A 23877-nucleotide genomic window follows, 5' to 3' on the forward strand; every position below is an offset into this window, starting at 1 on the left:
GTATGTGTGTGTATGTATGAGTGTGTGTGGACAGGCATTTGAAAACACTTTAAAGTCATGGGAAGATAAGCTGAAATATGACAAGCCCCCACTGCGGCCACACCTGTACCCTCAGCAGTCAGTAGACTTGGCCACTGAGGAAGAGGTCACCCTTATTCAGATATGTGCTCGTGCTGCTGAAGAGCTCATCACCAGGTGACACACCCACATCCATACCCAAATCATAGTATAATATATATGTTACATACCAGTGCAAGACCTTTCGTCTCATAGTTTGGAGTTCTCTTTCAGTTGAGTTCACTCGATGTTAACCAATGAGAAGTCCATCTCTGATTACGTCATCGATCTGAACCAGTCTTTAATCACCTGTCTTGGGGAATAGAATCAGAAGTCCCCCCAAGAACCTTGCAGCTGCAATCCCATCAGTAAAAAGCCTTTTTCAAGGCGGCATTATTCTGAAGATACAGACAACATGGATGGGTTTCAAGATTGTCCTACCTCCTGCAGCCATGCCATTCCTTGTTACGGCTTCACCAGTCTTGCCGTGCAGTGAGCACCATGGCTTTGATGCAAGTCTACACCAGTGAACTCTTCTGCCGTCTGGACACCCTGCTGACCCAGAAAACTCACCGATCTGAAGAAGGAAGTGCTCAGGTTCGGCCTGGCCGCGCACTGGGCTTTCTTGTAGCCTAGTCTCGGCACCTGTAACTGAACTTGCCCGCAAGACAAAGGGCGGCTCCCTGTCCTTGATACTCCGGTGTCACCAGATGGGCTCTTCGGCCAGGGTATTGCTACACGGGTACTGTGCATGGTGGCGCAGGGCTACGCACTGCAATTTATTCGCCTACTACACTTCACTGCAGTGCTACCCACATCGGTTCTTTCTCATCGTGTAGCTACGCTGTGGCAGGAAATAAGCAATCTAGCTGTCAAGCACGTTATTCAACCAGTCAAAGCAGAAGCATGTAAACAAGGGGTTTTACAACAGATACTTCATTGTCCCAAACAAGGATGGAGGTCTCAGACCCATCCTCAACCTGAGACATCTGAATGCCTATTGAGACAACTTTGGAGTAACGCCCAGACTATAGTATCTGCACTTTGCATTAGAGGGACAGGTTTGGGAATTCACAGTCCTCCCGTTCAGGTGCTCTATCCCCCAAACACTCTCAAAGTACATAGATGAATTTTTTGGACAACTGGATGCTAATGGCATCATCTTCATCAATCCAAAAGAAGCACTTTTCAACGACACTCAGTCACCTCAGCTAACTCGGCTTACAGGTGTAATGGAAGAAATGTGCACTCATGCCCACTCAACAGTTAGTGTTCGTCAGACTCAATCTGCACTCCAGACGAATGATAGCCAAGCTTTCTCTCGAGACAGGCACTGTGCCTACACCGGTCAAACACGCCGCCTTCGCAAGACTAAACAGGTGTTCATCACATCACACTAGCGTACAAAGACTTAGGTGTACCTCCCCCTGAACGGCTGAGAGCCCACTGCTTTCAGCTTCATGCATGTGAGAACTGTCTTGCGCCAGCAAGCTACCACTGTCCACTAAGGACCACAATTGCCTGATGTGTGCATGTCTATGTTTAGCCTGTGTAACATTGTTGACTACATGAATCAAATCCAGTGCCAGGGAGCTACCACTGTTCAGTGATCTTCACTGTTCAATCACCTGGATGTATGTACTATCAATGTGCTTATGCAACTGTCAGAGATGCAATAACCACCGGTCGCTGTGTATCACCCGGTGATGGATCTCTCTTCTCGTCAATGAGCACTCGCCAGAACTCTGCTTGTGCCGTATTATTGACTTGTTTCACTGCCAAAGTAGACATATAAGAGGACCCTGCCATTGGCTGTACTGTCATATGAATATGCAAAAGCCTCACCCCGCTGATAACACTCCAACATTACTACGCACTCGCCAGAATTTGTGTTGTACAGGATGTCTTGTTCATTGCCAAAGTTGACATGATGGAGGACCCCACTATTTGCCTACTGCCATATGCGAATGTGAGAGCCTCACCCCGCTGATAATCCTACGTCACTGCGCACTCACTAAACTGCATGTGATGTGTTGATGACTCACTTCATAAGCGGACATGATTGAAAATCTGCCATTTGCCAGTGCGAATCCGGACATATAGACTCAACCTGCTGATGATTGTTCCAGCATCACTACATACTCGCCAACTGCTTGTGCTGTGTTGATGACCTATTCAATGGCAACACGGAAGTACAGAGGAACACTCTGTGATTGGTTGTAATGTCAGATTGACTTACTCAGCTGATGACTTATTCTACCAGGGGCATATGTGTATGCTACGCTCTGCTGATGGTTCTCAGTGAACTATGTAAACCACAGTCGCAATGAGGGCTATTGTATACGTTTCCAATTGGTTAACATTGAGTGAACTCAACTGAAAGAGAACACATGGTTATATACATAGCCTACAGTAGGTTCTCTGAAGGAGAACATGAGACATTATGACTCCTCATTGACTCCTGAATCTGGCCAAACGGTCACATCAGAATGTTGAATTAGGAAGAATAATTCGCAGACACAGGCCTAAATAGGATAAAGCATGCAAAAAACATTCCCCTAGACGGATGGATCAGGTCGATGACATCATCAGATATGGACTCCCATTGGTTAACGTATCATGTTCTCCTTCAGATAATCAACATTATGGATATAGCCACACGATGTGGATGATTGAAGCCTGAGTATTCATACAAATCCACTACCTAGTTGAGTTGAAATTCTGGAATAAATATGTGGTTTTGAAGCCTAATCTTTCAATTAACCAATTTTTCATCAAATGCTAGCAATTATTGACCTAAAGAAAATGTTCATAATAAGAAAGAAATAATAAGAAAATGTTTATAATATTTTTAAAGAAGTGGCAAAGAAAGTTACATCGAAAAGTGAGCAGGAATTGCCTGCTTTCAGAGTGTTGTCAAGCCACTGTTTGCCTTTACATCAACACTGTCTTTCTTGGCTGTTATAATCAGGATATGTGATGCAGCCAAGACCAATGGTCTTTTGGAGCAAGAACTTGCCCATGCTGTCAATGCCTCCTCACATGCCATCAACAAAACCCACCCAAAGTTCCCTGAGGTGAGTGATCTTAATTTGAGCATGATGACATATTTGTAAACTGAGTTTGGTGCAGCCATTAAAGGAAAAAGTCCTTGATTATGTGCTTGCACCGCTATCACATATTGTTCTTTTTTTGATCCAAGTGCTTTTGGGTGCAGGTCTAATAACTAATGGGTCATTCTGTGTCAAATCAGACAAAATCCAGGAAAATGGTTGCTGCACCGTCTCAGAATTTGCTCAGAGTTTGTCTACCTAATATTTAGGTCCCAAAACTAAGACCTGTTAGCCTGGCGGGACATCCTATATCATTGAAATGTATAGTCTGGAATCGAACCATTCACCTCGCTTAATCCAAGGGGCGGGCAGAGAATTGTCTTTCAAACTGCCTAGGCATGCAATAGGCCAGCGCTACGACCATATCCGTATCCGGTCGGCAAAACGGCAAATACATCCTTCTTCGAAAGGAATGACTTAAGTGCATTGTGTTGCTCAACTTTCAAAGAAAAGCACAAGTCCAACTCCTCCAAAGTTGACGCCAACGCCGATTCGAACAACCGCTCTTCGTTTGCCATAGCCACCTTCCTTGTTGTTCACCGTCGCAGGACTGTCGTTATCCTGTTAAGCCCACCTTAAGACTCTCTAACAAAATAGAGCGCTGTGATTGGATGAAGTCCACGGCGTCAGCCAATAGAAATCCCTATGGTTTGATACTAGACGTACAGGCTGAGCAAATTAATTTGCCGCCGCTAGGGTGCGTCTAGATTTCTAGGCTAAAGACCTGTAAAATATTTTTGTTAAATTCCAATGTTTTCATACATTATTTCACCCTTGATTTTGTATAATTTTTACTCTCTCAGAAATGCCTTACCTTCGAGGCGAGGTTTGGGCATTAATATCTTGACAAGTATCATTCCCAGTCTGCTCAAACTTTGTACGGTGGAAGTCCGACATGTTTTTAGTATGATTGGACCTTTACAAGTTTGTACTGCAAGCCCATTAGTTTTATTTAGCGGGTCCCATTTAGAAGTGGCCACGTCATTCGTGCTTCCCGTGATTCACGCAGCTGCATGAAATGTATTACAACCTTTCGCCACAAGGTGGCAGCTTCTGCTGTAGCATTGCCGGTAAACAGGGCAGCTGACTGCATTCAGAGGCGTTGCAACGGCAGTGTGATTGGCAATCTGCGGACCGGTGCCGGCCGTGGGCTGGACCTCGCCAGTCCGCGGAAAAAAAAAGAAACATGCTATACAAATCAACTGCATAGGCTGTCTTTGTCTATGATCTATGGTCTATGATCTTCAAACTATGAGCCTCCTTGATGAGTAGATTGCTGGTGCACTGAGCCATGAATTTAGGCTAGATTATGTCTATGTTTAGCCTGTGCAACATTGTTGACTACTTGAATTAAACCCAGTGCCAGGGAGCTGCCACTGTTCAGTGATCTTCACTGTTCAGTGACCTTGGATGTATGTGCTATCAATGTGCTTATGCAACTGTCAGAGATGCAACAACCACCAGTCGCTGTGTATTACCCGGTGATGAATCTCTCTTCTCGTCAATGAGCACTCGCCAGAACTCTGCTTGTGTCGTATTATTGACTTGTTTCACTGCCAAAGTAGACATATAAGAGGACCCTGCCATTGGCTGTACTATAATAATAATAATAATAATAAAGCTTTATTTGTATAGCACCTTTCATACACAGAATGCAGCTCAAAGTGCTTTACATTTGAAGCATGTAACACAATAATAGTCAGTCAGTCATTATCAATCACTTTTCTTTGCTGTTTATGATATACTCAGCAACATATCAAAAATATAGAAAATGACGTCTTAAGACTGGCAGCCTTAACCCTTTACCCCCCACAAGCACACCATATGGCAACTGTGGCAAGGAAAAACTCCCATATTCCAGGAAGAAACCTTGAGCAGAACCTGACTTAATAGGGGGAGCCCATCTGCTTCTGGCTGGCTGCGCCCTCCAATAGTAGCAGATGTAGAATAATCTGAAAATGTAGTCTACAGGATAAGATGAGTTAACTAAAAGCTTTCCTGTACAGGTATGTTTTCAGATCTTTTTTAAAAATATTTACTGAACTCGCCTGCTTGATGTACAGAGGCAGGGTGTTCCATAGTTTGGGGGCATAATGGATAAACGCAGCTTCTCCACTTTGTTTGTGGAGCACTTTGGGTACGATTAAAAGATTAGAATTGGATGATCTAAGTTTCCTTTGTGGTTGATAAGATATTAAAAGCTCAGAGATATATGAAGGTGCTATGCCATTCAGAGCTTTGTAAGTAATTAACATAACCTTAAAATCAATTCTATAGGAAATAGGGAGCCAGTGCAGTTCAGCCAACACAGGGGTGATGTGTTCTCTCTTCTTAGTCTTAGTTAAAAGTCTAGCCGCAGAGTTCTGTATGAGTGCCAGTTTCTTTAGATGTTTTTTGGGAAGACCAGTGAAAAGTGCATTGCAGTAGTCTAACCTGCTAGTGATAAAGGCATGAATTAGTTTTTCTGCATCTTGTTGAGTTAAAAAGGGCCGCACTTTGGCAATGTTTCTCAAGTGAAAATAGGCTGTCTGAGTAACTTTACTGATATGGGGCTTAAAACTTAACTCTGCATCTAAGATGACACCGAGGCTTGTTACTTTTGGTTTGACCTGGTGTGCCAAGTTCCCCAGATTACTAAGAATAATATCTCGCTTTAGTTTTGGTCCAACCAGAAGTACCTCTGTTTTGTCATCATTTAGTTTCAAAAAGTTTTTGCTCATCCACTGATTAATGGAGGTTAGGCATGCAGTGAGGGAGCAAAGGCCATCTGGGTTAGTTGGCTCCACAGAAAGATACAATTGGGTATCATCTGCGTAGCTGTGGAAGTTTACATTATGCTGACTTATGACGTTTCCCAATGGAAGCATATATAGAGAAAATAGCAGGGGACCAAGGCAGCTCCCCTGGGCCACACCAAAAGGCAAGTCATGTTTTTCAGATACATGATCTCCTAGACTGATATAAAAATCTCTGCCAGTAATGTAGGTTTGAAACCAGTTTAGAGCATTATCAGAGAGACCCACCCACTTCGCAAGGCGGTGAATTAGGATGCTATGATCAATGGTGTCAAATGCCGCACTCAAATCCAGAAGAATAAGGATTGAGACTTTGTTTGAGTCGGTAGCTAGTCTGAGATCATTGACTATTTTTACTAGAGCCGTTTCTGTGCTGTGATTTGATCTAAAACCTGATTGGAATTTTTCAAGGATACTGTTTTCATTGAGGAAGGTATTTAACTGATTACAAACAACTTTTTCAAGTACTTTGCTCAAAAACGATAGATTTGATATAGGCCTGTAGTTGCTCAGATTGGTATGGTCAAGATTTGACTTTTTAAGTAAAGGTTTCACAACAGCGGTTTTAAAAGCAGTTGGAAATATACCTGTTTCTAATGAGGTATTTATTACCTTGAGAAAAAAGGGAGCTAAGCCATCATATACTTTTTTGAGGAATGTAGTAGGGATTGGATCTAAAACACATGTTGAGGAGCCGGTTTGAGTTATAATTTTACCAAGCTCAGATTGAGTAATAGTGCTAAAGGACCTTAATTTTGGGGGGCTGTTTTTGGGTGTACTATCAAACATATTACTTGTGTTACCAATAGCCTCCCTTATAGAAATGACTTTGTTTTTGAAGAAGTCTGCAAATTCTTCGCATCTTAGAGAGGATGCCTGACTGAGTGTATCAAAAGGTGTTTGATGCAATAGCCTATCAATGGTAGAGAACAACACCCTAGAGTTTCCACTGTTTTCAGCAATTACCTTAGAGAAGTGGTTCCTCCTCTCATTCCGAATAGCTCTATTATAATTTGCAATTTTTTCTTTTAGAATGGCACGGTGAACCTGTAACTTAGTTTTTCTCCATGTTCTCTCAGCTTTCCTACATGATCTTTTTAGATCATGGATATTTTCGTTCATCCAAGGTGTCAGTTTGCTACAGGGCCTTTTTTTAGTCTTTAAGGGTGCCACTCTGTCAAGCAGAGCGCCTAATTCACGATTAAGAGCCTCTACCATTTGATCAATGGGATGATGTAAAATATCTAAATTTATGGAGTCTATAAGAGCTATGAACTGCTGTTCTACTCTAATGTCCAAGAGTCGCGATTTGATTGCAATTTTGGGATGAATTTTTGGAGTATGTAGTACAATATTAAAAGATACACAATGATGATCAGACATATTTATATCATTTACTGATAAGTCTGTGACTTCTATCCCTCTGGAAATGACTAGATCGAGGGTGTTGCCAAGGTTGTGGGTGGGTCCTGTAACATGCTGCTTTAGCTCTAAACTGTCCAACACATTAAGGAACTTACTGGCTTTAGCATCAGTTGTCTTATTGACATGAATATTGAAGTCGCCATTTACAATTATCCGATCATAGCTAGTGATGATGAGCGACATAAGTTCAGAAAACTGGTCGAGAAAGCCAGTCCATAGTTTAGGAGGGCGGTATAAGGTTAATAGAAGTACAGCTGGGTCAGCCTTCAGAGTGAGGGCAATATACTCAAAGGAAGCGAATTCGCCAAAGTTGACTCGTGTGCAACTATATTTGTTTGAGAGAATGGAGGCAATTCCACCACCTCGTTTGCCTTGTCTAATTGAGTGGAAGAAATTATAATTTGGGGGACAAGTCTCAACAAGAACAGCTTCGCTGTCTGAAGTCAGCCAGGTTTCAACAAGAAACAGAAAATCCAATTTTTTTTCACTAATAAAATCATTGATTGCAAAGGTTTTGGTAGTAAGTGCACCTATATTTAGTAAACCCATGTTAGCTGAAAATGCCTCTGGCTTTTGAGGAATATGCTGAGGTATGGAAAGAATATTTGTTAGGTTTCTAGTTTTAAATTTGTCTTTTCTTTTTACTATACGTTGGGTAGAAATCAACGTTGGAATAGAACTATAAGCATAAGTCATGCTATTGCATGACACAGCTTGATCTATGGTAGTAGTATTGTATGTTACCCTGCAGAAAACATTCTCAGACTCATCCACATGTATAATGCCATTCGAATCAATACCTGGGGGGCGTGAATCTGTAATATTTTCTACAGAATGTCAATGTCTCAGTGTGGACGCTATGTTGTCAGAGAGTAGCCTGGCTCCATGTTGGTTTGGGTGGAGACCATCACGCTTCAGCATACTGGGCCTCTCCCAGAACAAGCCCCAGTTGTTGACATAGGGGATGCTTAGGGAAGCGCAGTAGCGTTTGAGCCAGGTGTGGAGATCGTACTGTCATATGAATATGCAAAAGCCTCACCCCACTGATAATACTCCAACATTACTATGCACTGGTGGTTGTTTGGGTCATTGCAGCTTCACTGGGGAAATATAAATAAAAGACGCATGATTCAAGCGTGAGGTCACGTGAGAATCACGCATGAAGCTGGACAATTCGAAGTAGTACCCACTGTAAGGCCCATATAGAACAAAATGCAAAACTGGTGACATTGAGGGTGTTTTAAACGTATTTTTTTGTATCCACGACACCAATCATTTTTTTTGTCTGCAAATACAATACTTTATTAACGTTGAGCCAATATTTGAGTTCTCTGCAACAAATGCACATGAAGATATTAGAGATAAAACAAGGTATTTATTGGTATTTTTTGGTAATGTTCATAGGACTAAAATGGTATGTGGGGTAGCTAGTAGGAACACGAAAATTAATTTGTGTATAAAGTGTACCATGTTTCATACACAAATACACTTACTTGGTTACATTGGATACCAATGCATTTTCATTCTTGTCCCTGAGGCAAAACAATGATTTTTACTCTAATTATCTATGGTACAACAATAGATATTCAAGAGCCTTATAACTACCCCACATACCATTTTCATCCTATGAAAATTACCGAAAAACAAAACCTCCCCTTGTTCAATCCTTAAAATCTTCAAGCCCATTTTACTGTATGTGGAGAGCTCAAATATTAATTTTTAATAAAATATAGTATGTAACAAAAAAATAAATTATTGATACCAAATGCATACAAAAACAAGTTTATACTACCCTTAAAGAGGTGGTTCAGGATTTTGGACATAGGACCTCATTTCCAAGTTAGCAAGTGTGATATTTATCAGTGGAGACCGTTTTCAACACGTTTCATCCAGTCCTTCTAGTTGCAGAGTTTGCAAGTGCTAGGCTAGCGCAAGTCAATGGTATGTGTTAGCCTGCCACTAAAAAGTCTTACCCACTCCACAGTACACCCGGGGCAAATTAGCTCGGTTTATAATCATTTTGTCTAAAAAGTGCCAATGAAGTACCATGTTTCAACAAAATCTGAGACGGTGCTGCAAACAACCTGATTTGACACAGAATGACCCAGTATGCATTGTTTCTAGACAGTGTTAAAACACCCTTAAATCAACCTATACCAACTTTTAGCGAGACCAGATGGCACAACCACTACAGATATATGTTTAATTTTTGGGCACTATGTATTTTGCCGCTGTTCCAATTTTTAGATGCACAGTGTCTGAAAGGGGCAAATGAGCACGAATTTGCAGACATAAGTTAAATTAAATGTTTCCATAAACTTAAAGGTAACCAACCCTTCAGTGCAGCACACAATGGCATGCAGTGGCAAACATTCCTCTATCCTTAACAATTTGAAATGTTTTTATCACCCTGATCTCCGACAATTTGCTTGTCTATTTGTATTACTCAGAGTCTAACCCGGAACACAGCTATCGAAGTGGCAACCAATGTTAAGGCATTGCACAATGAGACAGAGTCACTGCTTGTGGGACGAGTGTCTTTGGTAAGGTTTTTAAAAAATCTGTGTCCACGTTCTTTAAAGTGTAACTCCGGCAAAAATTGACCCCAGGGTCTTTTTCTGCATTAAAACACATCAAATAAGCCGTGGAGACAGTATAAGCTATAGCCTAAAATCTCAAGCAGTTTTTTATCTAAGGGCGGTGAGCCAAACACTTCCCAAATAGCATTTTTTAACCAGTAACATTGTTCAATACAGCACCAAACCTCGTCAGTAGCTTGCTCAGGGTCCCTACACATAAAACGAAGCACCAACAAAGTAGTTAGCGAACCCGGAGTTTATTACAGTTAAGAACACTTACCAACTGTCCCCCTACCAGCTCCTCTAACCCAGTATTGCAAGGATTCGTTGTACTGTCACCAGAGTGCGAATTACCCCACCATAATTGGGGGGTACTGCTCCTTCACTTCTTCTATGACCATCATGGTCCACTACCATATCAATCCCCACCGTGATCACCAAGTGCAACATGTGTTGTGCAACACATACAAGGTCTAAACATGCGACAAACTGAACAGAATATCTCATTGTTCTTGTATATCCTGTTGTCTCCCTGCGGCCTGTTCACGGTTATATCCTGTGCCTCTCCTGTCTGCTGAGCACCCCTTTCCTTAACACATATGAACAGTGTATAAAACCTAACTGCACCTACACTTTTAATGTAATTGTTTGTAGATCTTAGTGTTAATATTTCCTGTTTACTCTTTTAGCACCAAAAAGTGCCTGATGTGTGCCTTTTCCTTTTCCTCATAGTGTCTCTTTGAATAAAATAAAATCCTAGTTTCATTAAGATAGTATCAGGGTTCTCAGATGAAACTACATTTATCAAACTAAAAATATGAAATAATAGAATGTAAAAACAATACCAACCAATTAAAAACAAATTCGAATTCTAGCACATAATATTTAGCCTAGGCTACTTTTATGTTTCCACAGGTTTCTCTGATGTTATAACATAGGCTTAGCTACATCAGACCCTCTTGTGCCCGGTAATATAAAAACACAGGATCTGTGCCAAAGTAATTTCAAAAAGGCACAATAATTTATTCAAGATAAAATGAGAATGGACACCTAGGCTATGGAGTTCATCTCCTTGGAAATGACAATCGATTTTACCTATCTTGCTAACTAACCTTGGTAACTAACCGAGGTCCACTTTACTAGCCTCAGTGGGTAAGTAGCAAGTAGCCAGTAATTCAATGTATGAAGACGTGACATGAGCTATGAAAGAACAAAACACGTTTATAAATGAAGGTAGTAAAATCTTCAACAAGCTAGCAACTTACATTTACCCATGCACGTCAGCAGCAAACTGAATTTAGCCTACTGGAGGAATTTAACTAGCGTTTTGTCATGCAATGTTGACACTTGCTTGAAAAGTTGAAGTGGTTCTCTATCTCAGTTGCTTCTAGCGCCACGGTGGTTAAAAATGGTACGGTCCACAATAGGGGTGTCTGAAATCGTTTTACATTAAAATGTTCCTACAGTGAAAATAGGAGTTGACTTGTATTGTAACTGTAATGATATTTTTTCACAATATCAGAAACATTATCTGACCCCCCCAAAACTAATATTTCTGTCTCTTTGGAGGGTGGAGGGTTCTCTTCATTGGGGGGTATAGTACCCCCCAGTACCCCCTGTAATTCGAACTATGACTGTCACGTTTGGTTAATCTTCACGCTGGGGTTAGATGAGCTGGTAGGAGGACAGCTTGGTGCTTCATTTTATGTGTAGGCACTTTAACAGCAGCATTCTCTGTTAATGAACAGATTATTTAATGTATTTAATATTGTTTCACCCCAGCAACTAGACTCTCCTCATGAGGAACTGCTATCAAGCGCCCTCCAGATTGTAGAGGTTGAGCTGGGAAAATTGGCTGAAATCCATTGGCTTTACCACATCATCCAGCCCAATGATCAAGAGGTGAGTATGAAGATCAAGAAGTAGTTTTTACCTTGCAATTGCTCCAAAATTATTATCCCATTATTATCCCATTGCTCTTACTGATGTTTTGGGGTTGGAGAGAAAACACAGATTGTTCATCCTTATTTAACAATTGTGTCTTCCAGGATCACTCAATGGTGTATGACAAGAGGAACAGCCGTGGTAGCATGTTCCGCATAGTGCCAAAGTTCAAGAAGGAAAAAGCAACCAAGAAGTCCAGTCCACTGTCAGGTAAATTATTTAGAATTTGATTGTTTAGCTAATAGATTGTTGGGCAGAGCATGTCCAAAACAGTGAGGAAGTGATTCCAATTTTCTTGGTGGGCCATGGATAAGCATATTTGATTATTGACATTTTGTTCTGAATCCATATAGTTTTAGTTATTTCTCTTGTTTGTGAAATAACAAACCATGTGTTGTAACAGTATTTACTCATAACTGTAATGAAACCACAGCCATAGGTAATAGTCATTACATCCCACGGATGTCTTCTAAAAGTTATCACATGTTTCAGGCCACATCCCCTTCCAAGAGTTACATGTTATCCTCGAAAAACACATGCACCAAGTGTCCAAACACATGCACCAAGCCCAGATCAGGGCTACATCTGCTCTGGGAAGCATGGGTTCTTCACACTATTTAAAGGTGCCCTAAGCAATGTTGGGTAACGTCACTTCTGTTGACGTTCAAAGAAAACAGAGAGCTAGCTCGCTACTCCCTCCCTCCCGTGCAATTGAAACTCTCTTAAACGCGCATCTTGTCGATGATTGGCTGGAACAGTTTGTTATGTTGTTATGGTTCAGGGGGTCGTTTCTAGAAAAGTTAGCAACGACGTTGCTCAACCACCATGGTATGACGCAACTTGCGACCAAACAACGACATTGTTACACCTGTTTCCAGAAAGCATCGTACCTGTGTCGCAATTCACTACCTCCGACGTTCGGACACTGTAGTCCCAACAACATTGTTGATGATGCAGCGATAGATATCAGTGGTGGAAACAGTGGCAACGTGTAATACCCCACCCCCTAGAAATTTTCTGCCACAGCCTGTCATGTTGACATTGTTCTCATTTAAACCGAGTGATTAATGCTGGCATTGTCATTGTCATCTGCAAAAACCTAGACCTATTAATTGCAAGTATATGAAACATTTTACTGAAGCCGACCAATATGTGCCATTATTTGTGTTGAAAATCTATGTTGGAAAAAATATATATCCTGGATATCAATTGTCCCGTGGTTTAAAGGAACCATATGTAAGAAATGTATTTCAATTAATCATAAAATGGCCCTGATATGTCACTAGACATTAAGAAATCATGTTCATTTCAAATACTTATATCACTGACAACAGTCGTCCGGCCAGGATATTGTCATTTAAAATGTGAAGTTGCAGCCCTCAACTGATGTTGATGTTGTAATGTTGTGTTTTGGCCGGATGCGCCACCCTCCACCTATCTACTAATCACGAAGTCAGTAGTGTTTCGGCATTCAGATCCAGTTGCCAGCTCTGCCAGTCAGGAGGGCAAGGGGATCGAAACGTTGCTTTTAAATTAATAAAGTTTATATTTTGGAGCAGTTGCAGTGTGCAGACCACACTTTTTCTAATACTAAAAGCAAGGCAATACTTGAATTAATATAGGGCCTAAATAGCAAGAATGAGCCAAGTAGGGGAGTCAGTGTCTTAATCAAAATTAAGCTACAGGATAGATTAATCATTGAGTCACGAGATAAACATCCACTTCACAATTTTTGGTTAGGCGGTTGTGATTTTTGGTAAGGCGCTCCGGACACCAACAGGAACTACCAAGGAACGACACAAGTGCGACTGCCTAGGGGCAGTAGTTCAAACGACCAAACTTTGCGTCCTTGTTTGCGATTGAGAGTTCGAACTACCCTTTCTAGAAACACCAAATCCAAGAACGATGGAGCGAACTACCAAGGTTGCGACGCAAGTTAGCAAACGATGCTTTCTAGAAACGACCCCCTGGATGGAACAAGTTGTTTTTGTTGCTGTTTTTGGAGCCTGGGCTGTCCACATAGACAACATTTTTTATAGTGTATTTAGGGAACAGGCAGCTAGCGGATGGTGAGGTGATGTTTGCTCTATGTGATAAAAAATGTATTCGCTTAGAAACCACGTAACATCGCTTAGAGCACCTTAAACCAAATGAAGTCCTACATGGATTTCTTAGACACTTCAAATCCAGTCAGCGCCATTTGAAGGCATCTATTTTATTTTTTTATGTACTAGGCTACTCAAAATGTTTAGTTGCGCATGTACTATTCAAATACTTCAAAGTTTGGAATCAGAGAAATGTTCCTTTTGAAACACTTTTTTTTTTTTTCAATTCAAATAACCAGAAAGTGTATATAGCTATTGTTAATGTTAAAAATTACCATTATTGCTGGACATTAATGATTTTGCTTAACTTTAATGGAGGCAAATGAGCTGCAATTTGCTGCTGTCCCTTCCCCATTCTTAATCATTCAGTTCGCTACAGTTCCATATCGCTGAGGGTCAGTAATGCATCACAAAATAAACAGGCTTGATTCAAAATGTGCCTGTCATCGTGTTCCGGAGCGGAACAAAGTAATTTACAGCATATACTTTATTGTTCTAAGGAAAGACGGGGGTCTGAGAGGAATCTTTTGAGAACATTAAACAGCGTCTCCCTTTTCACATGAGCATGCCAAGTAGGATTGCATGCAATGAGCAAAAAGACTATTGGTTGGTTGGTTGGTTTGAATACTCAGTTCTACCGTTCATGTTGTCTCAAACATGTCATACTTTAATGAAATTTGTAGCAGCAGCTCTAGCACCTCTACACGAGTGGGTATCAGAATAATGAACCTTGTAGAGGACTGGCTTATACTGTGAAAATTCCTGGGTGTTCTTAGAGCTATATCTACCGTATTTTCCAGACTATAAGTCACACTTTTTTTCATAGTTTGGCTGGCCCTGCGACTTATAGTCAGGTGCGACTTATGAACATGTTCTTAAATGTTAATTCATATTAACTGACATGAACCCTACATGAAACATTACTGTCTAGCCACGAGAGAGCGCTCTCAAATGTACAAGTTCTGTGCACTTTCAGTCAGAGATTAGTGATAGCGCTATGCCTGAAGCACACGTGCATACCTAAATCCTCAATTTATGGGGGATTCTATTTATAGCCAGGCCTCAGTTTCGGACAAATAAAGGCCAGTAATAATTTGGTTTCAATTTAACTCATAAAAGAGCTCTTCTTAATATTTTATATTATTGGTTGGTTTAATATTGTTGCCAATGAAAAGTCATTGTCTTACACCACGAATCTCCAACACGTTGCTCTCAAGCTACCAGTTGCATGCCGCCCCCTTCTGAGCTTGCCAGAGGCTGAAGCAGTAACCTACATTTAAACACAATTGTTGCTGCCAGGCATCAGCCTACGAATTTTATAAAAAAGTAAATCATGCAGAATTTAAAAAAATAACTAAATTTAGGCTATCGTAGACCTCTTTGGCTACACGGAATAAGGTTTCCATTTCAACACAACACACGTGCCATGAATAAATGAAAGCGGATGCCTTATCTTGCAATAAGCGGATGGAAATACCGACACCCTTTCATACATGAACCATCAAATACCCCACAGATTTCAGTGGTCATCAGTCCCGATATTTAGCAATATCAAACAGTACAAGCCATGCCACAAATAAAAAGACCCCCGCCATAATTTGAGGATTTACGATAGTCTGTCTCCTAAACATTCCTCACCTGTTATCTAGACATGCATGAAAACATTTGAAAACAAAACTCACTGCCATGTAGGCTAATATTTGATCACTGTTTTGCTACTAATTATCTTTCACATAATGAATACGCACACTAGAAAGTGAAAGTAGGCCTACTATGCGCTCCGTGTCTGTATCTGTCTGTTCACGTCCGCAATCGATTATAACGTTCCTCAAATGGAGAACACATCCATGTTCTCTCGCGTTATAGGCTGTCATGCTTGTGTGTTCGCAAAATTCCTGACGGTTCCTGATCGCTAAACGTTTGTTTTCCTTTCCTGTCGATCGCGGTTGATGTAGAAGCAATTGAAGTCAGAGTTGGTTCGTCTAGTCAATAGTCACGCTTTCAGGCTGATCCATTATTAGATTAACGTTACCAGACAGCGCAGTAACATGTGTGGGAATTTCTGTCATTATGATGGAGTTGTGGGACTTTTATTATTATGCTCAATACTTAATAACTTATGCGCAATACCCGCAATCCCGCGCTGAAATTTAGGCCCTGGTTTTAAATGCGCATATTTTTTTCTCTCGCTCTCTCGGAGGTGGCCAGCCGAGTATTTCTTCTGCTGCCAGCTTGTGCCAATATATCGTACAAAATGCTTGCTTGCATTGCATTCTCCACATTTTTAACTAAATTTTCATGTACCACATCAGCATTTTTGTTCAGTGAATCTTATAAATTGCTTTACAATTAGCGCGGGCACTCGTCAGCAGCCTTTGGCTTGCCTCTTGCCGCTATTCACTCCTTCGTCTTCATTAACATTCTCAATATTTTTGGCCTCTATGTGTCCAGTTACATCTGTCTGTTCTATTTTGTGAAATAAATTTCTAAATATCACCTGCTTGCTGCAGCTTTGGTCTGCACGTCCTATTAAAACCGGTCTGTGCACGTCTTTTTAAAACCGCATCATTTTCTCTATCGTGGGCATTTAATCACATAAAAACATAGGACATGCATACCATTTCCATTTTGTTGGACCCAAACTTGTGTTCAATATAAATAATTATATTTGAATTACATTTGTAACTAAAAGTTGAATAAACTTTACAAAAATACCTCTAGTCCCCAGAGGTTTAGTCAGAAATAGCATGATGACATTACTAATGTTGTAAAGTATTGTTGCTGGGAATATCTACACAAGTGTGCAGAGGCCCATTATCAGCATCCATCAGTCCTGTATTTCAGTGTCATGTTGTGTGCAATGCAAGTTTATAATTTTAGTCTAAAAGATCTAGGAGTGTGAAGATTCACTTATTGGAAACTAGTTTGAACAAAAATGGCACTGCATCAGTACACTGAACCCCTACTTTAGTATAACCAAAGTGCTGTGAAAGAATAAGGGCCCTATTTTAGCGATCTAAAACGTATGGTCACTAGCCAATAGCTTAATTAAATTTAGTGGGTTGTCCAGTCCACATTAGGAGTGGTTTTGTTGTCAAACGTGGGGCAGATGGCGCAACAAGGCGTTCCTATGTTTCTTAATCAGTCATGGGTGTGTATTGGGCGTAACATCATTTAAACCAATGAAAATGGCATCAGTCATTCCATTTAACAGCAAGCAGCGCAAGTTCAAACAGCGCATCGGTATTATATAATTAGATAGTCAGCGGCACATTTGAAGGAATCTGCTTGCACGCGAGACCGTATGGAACAGGTATTCCACTAAACCATGCTTTACTAAAACTTAGCAGAGTATAGCCTATATACACCTCTGCACTCGTCTATTATTTGAAGTCATTGGCAAAGTGAAACTAACTTCACCATGGTGTCATAGCCAACGACAAAACAGTTATACACAGTTAATTACTTTCACTATTGACTGACAATGGGTTACCATCGAAAACATAACCTGGAGAAAGCAACACTTACCCCAATAATGTTTGAATGACTGAATAACATAACCTAAGGACATTTATCCTGCAGAGGAGTTGCTGCTTACATTTCATGACAGCTTCAGCTGTGCTTCATATGTGCCAAATCACTTTTATCAGTCATTACCAATTTGCAAATGATGGTGAATAACTACACATTGTGAGATGTATTTTATAATATCTTTATTATAATTATGTTTCCCATTGTAATCGTGTAATTTGTAATGTTTTGCATGGCCTGTGGATGAGAGAAGCAGGGTGCGTTGTGCACCGGCCCATATCACTGTTGATAATGCACTCTTAAAATAACATAATATAAACAACTCACCAAGGATTTCTGACTAGGTTTCTCAGTGGCGTAATGATTTTTAGAGGGTGCAATTTTGGATTGTGTGCCTAAACACACCTTCTGCCACACCCCTGGACGCAAAGCTTAATAAAAGTAAACCGCATGGCGAAAAATCCGAGAGTAAGATAGGAATAAACATTGCATTGGATAAATCTGCTTTGCGCCAGGTTTTGCATTGCAAAACATTTTCTTGCAGTATTGTGGATGAAGTAATTCAGTCAGTCTATGCACTTTAACTACACAACACAACACAAGTTACAATAAGCAGCTAACACTAGCCTCTAACCTTACTACTTAGGCTGAAAGAAACATTATAGCTTTGTCTGTGTGCTAACTCTGAACTGCACTCCCTTCTCACAGAGGGTCTTCCTCCCACTCCAGCAGACGGCTTAATGTTAACTTGGGAGGAGACACAGGGTAATATTGCATAGCCTACTTCTCACTATTAATGCCACGTGTAATCATGTGGAGTTATTTCACAACGTATGTTAGTAGCCTACTTATGAAGGGGAACCAGACCAGATCAAGGGTCACAAGTTTTCTCACACAATCAGTTAACTTAAGTTGATATATGGTTTACAAGGATTCGATAGTCCTTCGTTGGATAGTATATACTATGGCTGTAACCAGGCCTTGTCCGTAAAATTCCATAATTTTACGGACAAGGCCACTTGGCCTTTGGTTGGGCATATTTGGCGGGGGGCACAAAGGCCACATGTCAGGGCACCAAGGCCAAAGTTAGCAATAGCCTACAGTAGGCTATATAAAAATGATCAAAGTTGAATTTTGCCTATTCACAGCAGTAGACCTGTATCACTGAATGAAACATTACACAAACAAGAAACATGACATACAGTATTAGCCTACATAGAACTGTAAATCATCTGATTTTACAGATATCTAGGCTATATTTAACATTTATTTTGTATTTGGCCTGTTATGAAATCATGTATTAAACAATTTAAGCACATTGTAAACTTAAAGCCCAAAGTTGGAGACATGCATGTAGAAATTTGCTGCAATTTCAAAACCGGATTACTCTGGAACAGCTAAATGTACAGGGGAATGCTCTACATAGAGTCTACACCAGGGCTCGACATTAATGGTTGCTTGAATTCTTGAAAGCTACGCGGCTGCTCTGAAATCATTGGTCGGTATAATGTACAATTAATTATAAAGTAAGTCATGGAAATTCAGGTTTTTTGTCAGGGAAAGTCAGGGAAAAGTAATGGAATTTTGCGTTTGACTTAGAGTGGAAACCCTGTACAATGACAACTAGGCCTACGGTGGTAAATAGCTAACGTTAACATGTCACATCGTAACCAAGCAACTCAACTGGTTAAATAACGTTGGCTATTTTGTTCGACTAGCAATAGTCTATTAAAACCGACAGACAAGTAATCTGTCATTTTATGTCATACTTCTGACAGTATACATGAATTCAGAATTGTGACGTGCATTGAGCGTATTCTATCTCTAAAAAATTGATACACATAATCTACTGGCTAAGCTGAACAAATAGGCTTTTCTGTTTTCCTTTCAAAGTCACATGTCATTTCATGACGTTGTTAGTAATAACTCTATTGCTAATATCTTCCCAATCTTAATCAAACTTGGCTACATGTCAATATCTCAAGAACTGCTTGATTTAAAAGCATGACATTTGGTAAACTTATACCTTACTATTAGTCTGATGAGCCAGACCCACATCAAGATGTAGAGTCTGGGAACTTACCATTGGCACTGCTCAAGTCGCGATTCAAAGACTGCTATTCGCCAGCAGCAGCATCCATCTTCTTTGTTTTCAAGTAGCAGGAAATTCACGCGGAACCGTCGCTGACTCTATACACGATGTGATTATAGAAGTTTAATTTTTCCAGATGATAGAAGATGATAGAAGTTTCATTTTTCCAGCTTGCAAGCCAATGGAGAGTTGCTAGACTACCCTGGCTGCAAATTACATTTGCTGCCGCTAGGGTGAGTCTAGATTTCTAGGCTACCTGACTATCACATTTCATAAAATGCCAATTGACTCATTCTTCAAAATGGCTGGCAACACCCAATCAATTTTCAGCTGTCAATATATGCCATTGTAAATGGCTGGTCCTCATCAAACTGCATAGGCTCATATTATATTATTAGGACACATACTAGCTATGAGCCAAAGATGACAGAGGTTGTTCACAAGAGGTCTATATAATATGCACATCTATAATATGCACATCATGATATCATGGTCAAAGTCATATCACGAATCATCAAGATACAGCATTTTGAATTATGGCATCCCACCATCTTTTTCCAATTGAAAAACTGAGAAAATCACATTTGAAGTTACAGGTTACAGGCAGGGACAGGTAGGATTTGCACACTGAATTACATTTTTTGTAACATTATGTTCTTGTCTTGACTATGAAACTTAGGGAAATTAATTTTGAATGTGTCTTATTTCATACAACACCAAAAAAGGTTTTTGAAGTAATCGGCCTGTATCTCAAAATTAGAATATGCGACTTGTGACTCATTTTGTCAGATCAGGTCACAAATGTTTCTTATTTAATAACTGAAGTGTACTGTAATGTTCCAGGATAAATAAGAGTAGAATTAACACCATGGCTTGCAGTTGTACAACATTACGTTGGGCAGGCTATGTTTGCTAACCAGTGCAAAATTATATGTAATGGCTGACAGCTTGTTTGCAAAGTAGCGTCTGCTACAAGCTCACTGACAGCAGAGAATGTCTAATAAGGGGAGAACTGCCACTCTCGGAAAACTTCCGGTTTCTGAACTGGTTGCAGTTCCTCCTGTGGTTCCACATGAGAGCGCTCGTCCACGAGTGCAGATTGCATGGAGGTCTATGGAGCTGTACCCCTCAAAATCCACTTTTCTCGGGTTATAATTTTTTTTCAAGTAATTTGAATATTGTATTCGAAAGGGGAGGCAAAGAAAATACACTTGGTTGAGTATTATATTTTTTAAAGTTACTTAATTGTTCTAAAAAAAAGCCTTTCAAACGTATCAATGACGTCATTCATTAGCACAATGCTAGCGTGTTATGGGCAACAACGACCCGACCTGTAAGAAATCAAAAGGACATAAGTACTCGTTCATTTAACTTTTCACCTATAACCCATGTTCAAGTTATACAAACTACAATCAAATCTGAGATCAATGACAATCAGGTGAAAGAGACACATTTAGCCGTCTAGCTCCATTGACTCCCATTCATTCTGCACTCATGGCGATCGCCCCCAGTGGAACTCTGGTGGAACTGCAACCAAAATTCGGTACAATGGGACTTAATACGGAGTGGCCAGGCTCTCCGTAGACGGGCTCTGCTGACAGTGTTTCTGGTTCGTGGAAAACATATTGCATTTCATAATCGACTTCAGACATATAACCAAAGGTTTGTCCCCTTAGGTAAGTAAAGTTATCTCATTAGCTCAGTGGTTCTCACTTTGGAGGTGGGGAATTTTCAAGCTCCACCTGACCCCATCAACTTGGCAAAATGGTAATGTTAAAAAAAAAATGGTTCCACGTTGCATTTCCTGTCTCGGTCCACTGGATCAGATGCTATTTTAATTCATATGTCAGTCTGTTTATGACTATTATGTTTGTGTGTGGCTATTTTGTTTTGAATCTATGATCTTCCTTGTCAAAAAAAGAAAGGCATTATTAAAGATAAGCACAAAAAGAATTCTTCCTGTTCATTGCGCCCCACCTGACATGTCTCTATTCCCCACTAGTGGGGCCCGCCCCACATTTTGAGAACCACTGCATTAGCTGGAGCTAAGTTAGCTGTTAGTTGTACTGTAATGGATAAATTACTTCCTCACTTGGATTCAACATTACACATGAGCACCAGCTGTAAGTAATCCAGTGTTGTTGGGTTTTTTCCATTAATTTAAAACGATACAACAACATGCACGTTAACATGTTGTTAACAGCAGTAATTGCCTTGTTGAATAAAGTAATGTTAACTGTTGGCTGTTAAATGTATAATTTTAAATGCTTACTGTGGGCTGTTTAATTGTCTAAAACTGCTGATAACCACTTGATAGTGATACAATACAAAGCCTTTTAATTTAGTTGTTTAAATGGGTTGGAAAACTTTTATTAACGGTTGCACGTTGTGTGATTTAATGGCAAATTAAGGAAGTTGTGCGCAGAATTCACACAAGGTATCATAGGAGCTAGGAATAATGTGTCCTGATATACAGAATTAATAGCCCCCTGTCAGCTAATCTGAAAATAGTATTTCCTGTCACTAAATACCAGCGTCGTCTGAATCTGTAAAAATCACTCTGGGATAACTAGACAGTAAATGAGCAGATTTGAATCTTACTAAAATAAAATAGACTTCAAAACATGGCGCCCCACTGGAAAGAGCTGTGCCACAATGCTGTGGCACATTCTGGATGTAGTAATGTGTGCACTTGTATGTTGTTTTTTTTTTTGGGAGGGGTGTAAATAACACGGATAGCAACACACAAGTTTGTATAGACAGATCACCACTGTACACAGGGTGAGCTGTGATGCAAGCTGCTGCAGCGTCCGTACCATATTCAAGTGCCCATTAGGACCCAGATTAAAATCTGACCCACATTCATTTTCTGATCCCATCTTCCACCAACTTGCTTCACAGTCCTATCTGAATAAGGACAAAAAGCCAAAAATAAATAAAATATTACCACTATACACACACTTACTATGAATAGCTAACAATGAAGTGATTCCCTGACGCCTTTGTTTTGGTATAATTGGATGAAATATCAAGTTATATTCACTAGAAAATCATGTAACCCATGTCCTAACTGCATGCGATGTGAGTGAGCGTTAGCGATGAAATCGGATTGTATAAGTGTAAGTAAGTATAAGTATATGTACTCTTTTGATCCTGTGAGGGACATTTGTCCCAATCCGTGAATTAGTGAAACACACTCAGCACACAGTAAACACACAGTGAGGTGAAGCACACACTAATCCCAGCGCAGTGAGCTGCCTGCAACAACAGCAGCGCTCGGGGAGCAGTGAGGGGTTAGGTGCCTTGCTCAAGGGCACTTCAGCCGTGCCTACTGGTCGGGGTTCGAACCGGCAACTCTCCGGTTACAAGTCCGTTGATTACTTTGTTTTCAATTAGAATTCTTAACTGAATGCTACAAGATAGTATTGCGTATCCTGATGTGCAATCTTTTGTACATGACTTTTGTCAGACGTCCTGTTTCGTAAAAACTTAAAAAAAACTACATACTGCATATTTAACAGATTCAGTGTGGGCATGCAGGATTCAGTGCTACACGACAGTCGGACACTCACATGCAGTTAGGACAAGCTGTAATATCTTTCATAATATTGTAGCACCCACAATTGTTGACAGCAGCAGGTATGCCCTACTGAGCTACTCAGTCAGGTGGGTTAGACGTGAAGGCTAGCGCCATTACACTTAGGCTCAGGTTGCACAGGCTACAGTCTTCCTTTCCATTCTACTGTATCTCCTTTGTTCACTCTGAATGGATAGTGAATGTCTGCAGTTAAACCTGCATGCTCAATTTCCTCAGAGCTTTTCACTACGAGTGCTCTCAATCCCACCCCTTTGCCGGCTGCTATTGCAACTTCTTCCCTGTCATTCTCTATGTTTCTTCCACTCCTTTTGTGTTTTTTATGTGGGCTGACCCTGTTTGCTTTTGTCATACACTTGTGGGGGCTGGAGACTGAAGAGGGCTTCTTGCTCTTGACTTGTGTAGTTCAGAGGTGGGGTACGGAGGAAGTGGCCACCTGGCTGGAGCAGCTCAGCTTGGGAGAGTACAAAGACACCTTCATCCGACATGACATCCGCGGCTCCGAGCTCCTTCATCTCGAGAGGAGAGACCTGAAGGTATACATCAGTATCTCCTTTGTGCCTCACTTGATGTCCCTCTGATCAGTCAAAAACGTGCTGTTTAAACCTCTTTCCCTCTTCTTACTCTAAGCTGTCTGATCT

The 23877-nt window shown here is 40.5% G+C and overlaps 1 protein-coding gene across 4 annotated transcripts in view; it reads left to right on the forward strand.

The window, feature by feature from the left end:
• dgkh (diacylglycerol kinase, eta) overlaps positions 1-23877 on the forward strand; it is a 174102-nt gene that overhangs the window by 131344 nt on the left and 18881 nt on the right. For all 4 annotated transcript variants that reach the window (XM_042068970.1, XM_042068969.1, XM_042068971.1 and 1 more), the window contains 6 exons: positions 35-195; positions 3029-3134; positions 9841-9933; positions 11752-11871; positions 12018-12123; positions 23642-23772. In XM_042068970.1, coding sequence (XP_041924904.1) covers positions 35-195; positions 3029-3134; positions 9841-9933; positions 11752-11871; positions 12018-12123; positions 23642-23772 — 717 coding nt within the window. The remainder of the gene's footprint in view (positions 1-34; positions 196-3028; positions 3135-9840; positions 9934-11751; positions 11872-12017; positions 12124-23641; positions 23773-23877) is intronic.

This window comes from Alosa sapidissima, chromosome 2 (assembly GCF_018492685.1).
Source record: "Alosa sapidissima isolate fAloSap1 chromosome 2, fAloSap1.pri, whole genome shotgun sequence".
In the NCBI taxonomy this organism is placed as follows: Eukaryota; Metazoa; Chordata; class Actinopteri; order Clupeiformes; family Clupeidae; genus Alosa; species Alosa sapidissima.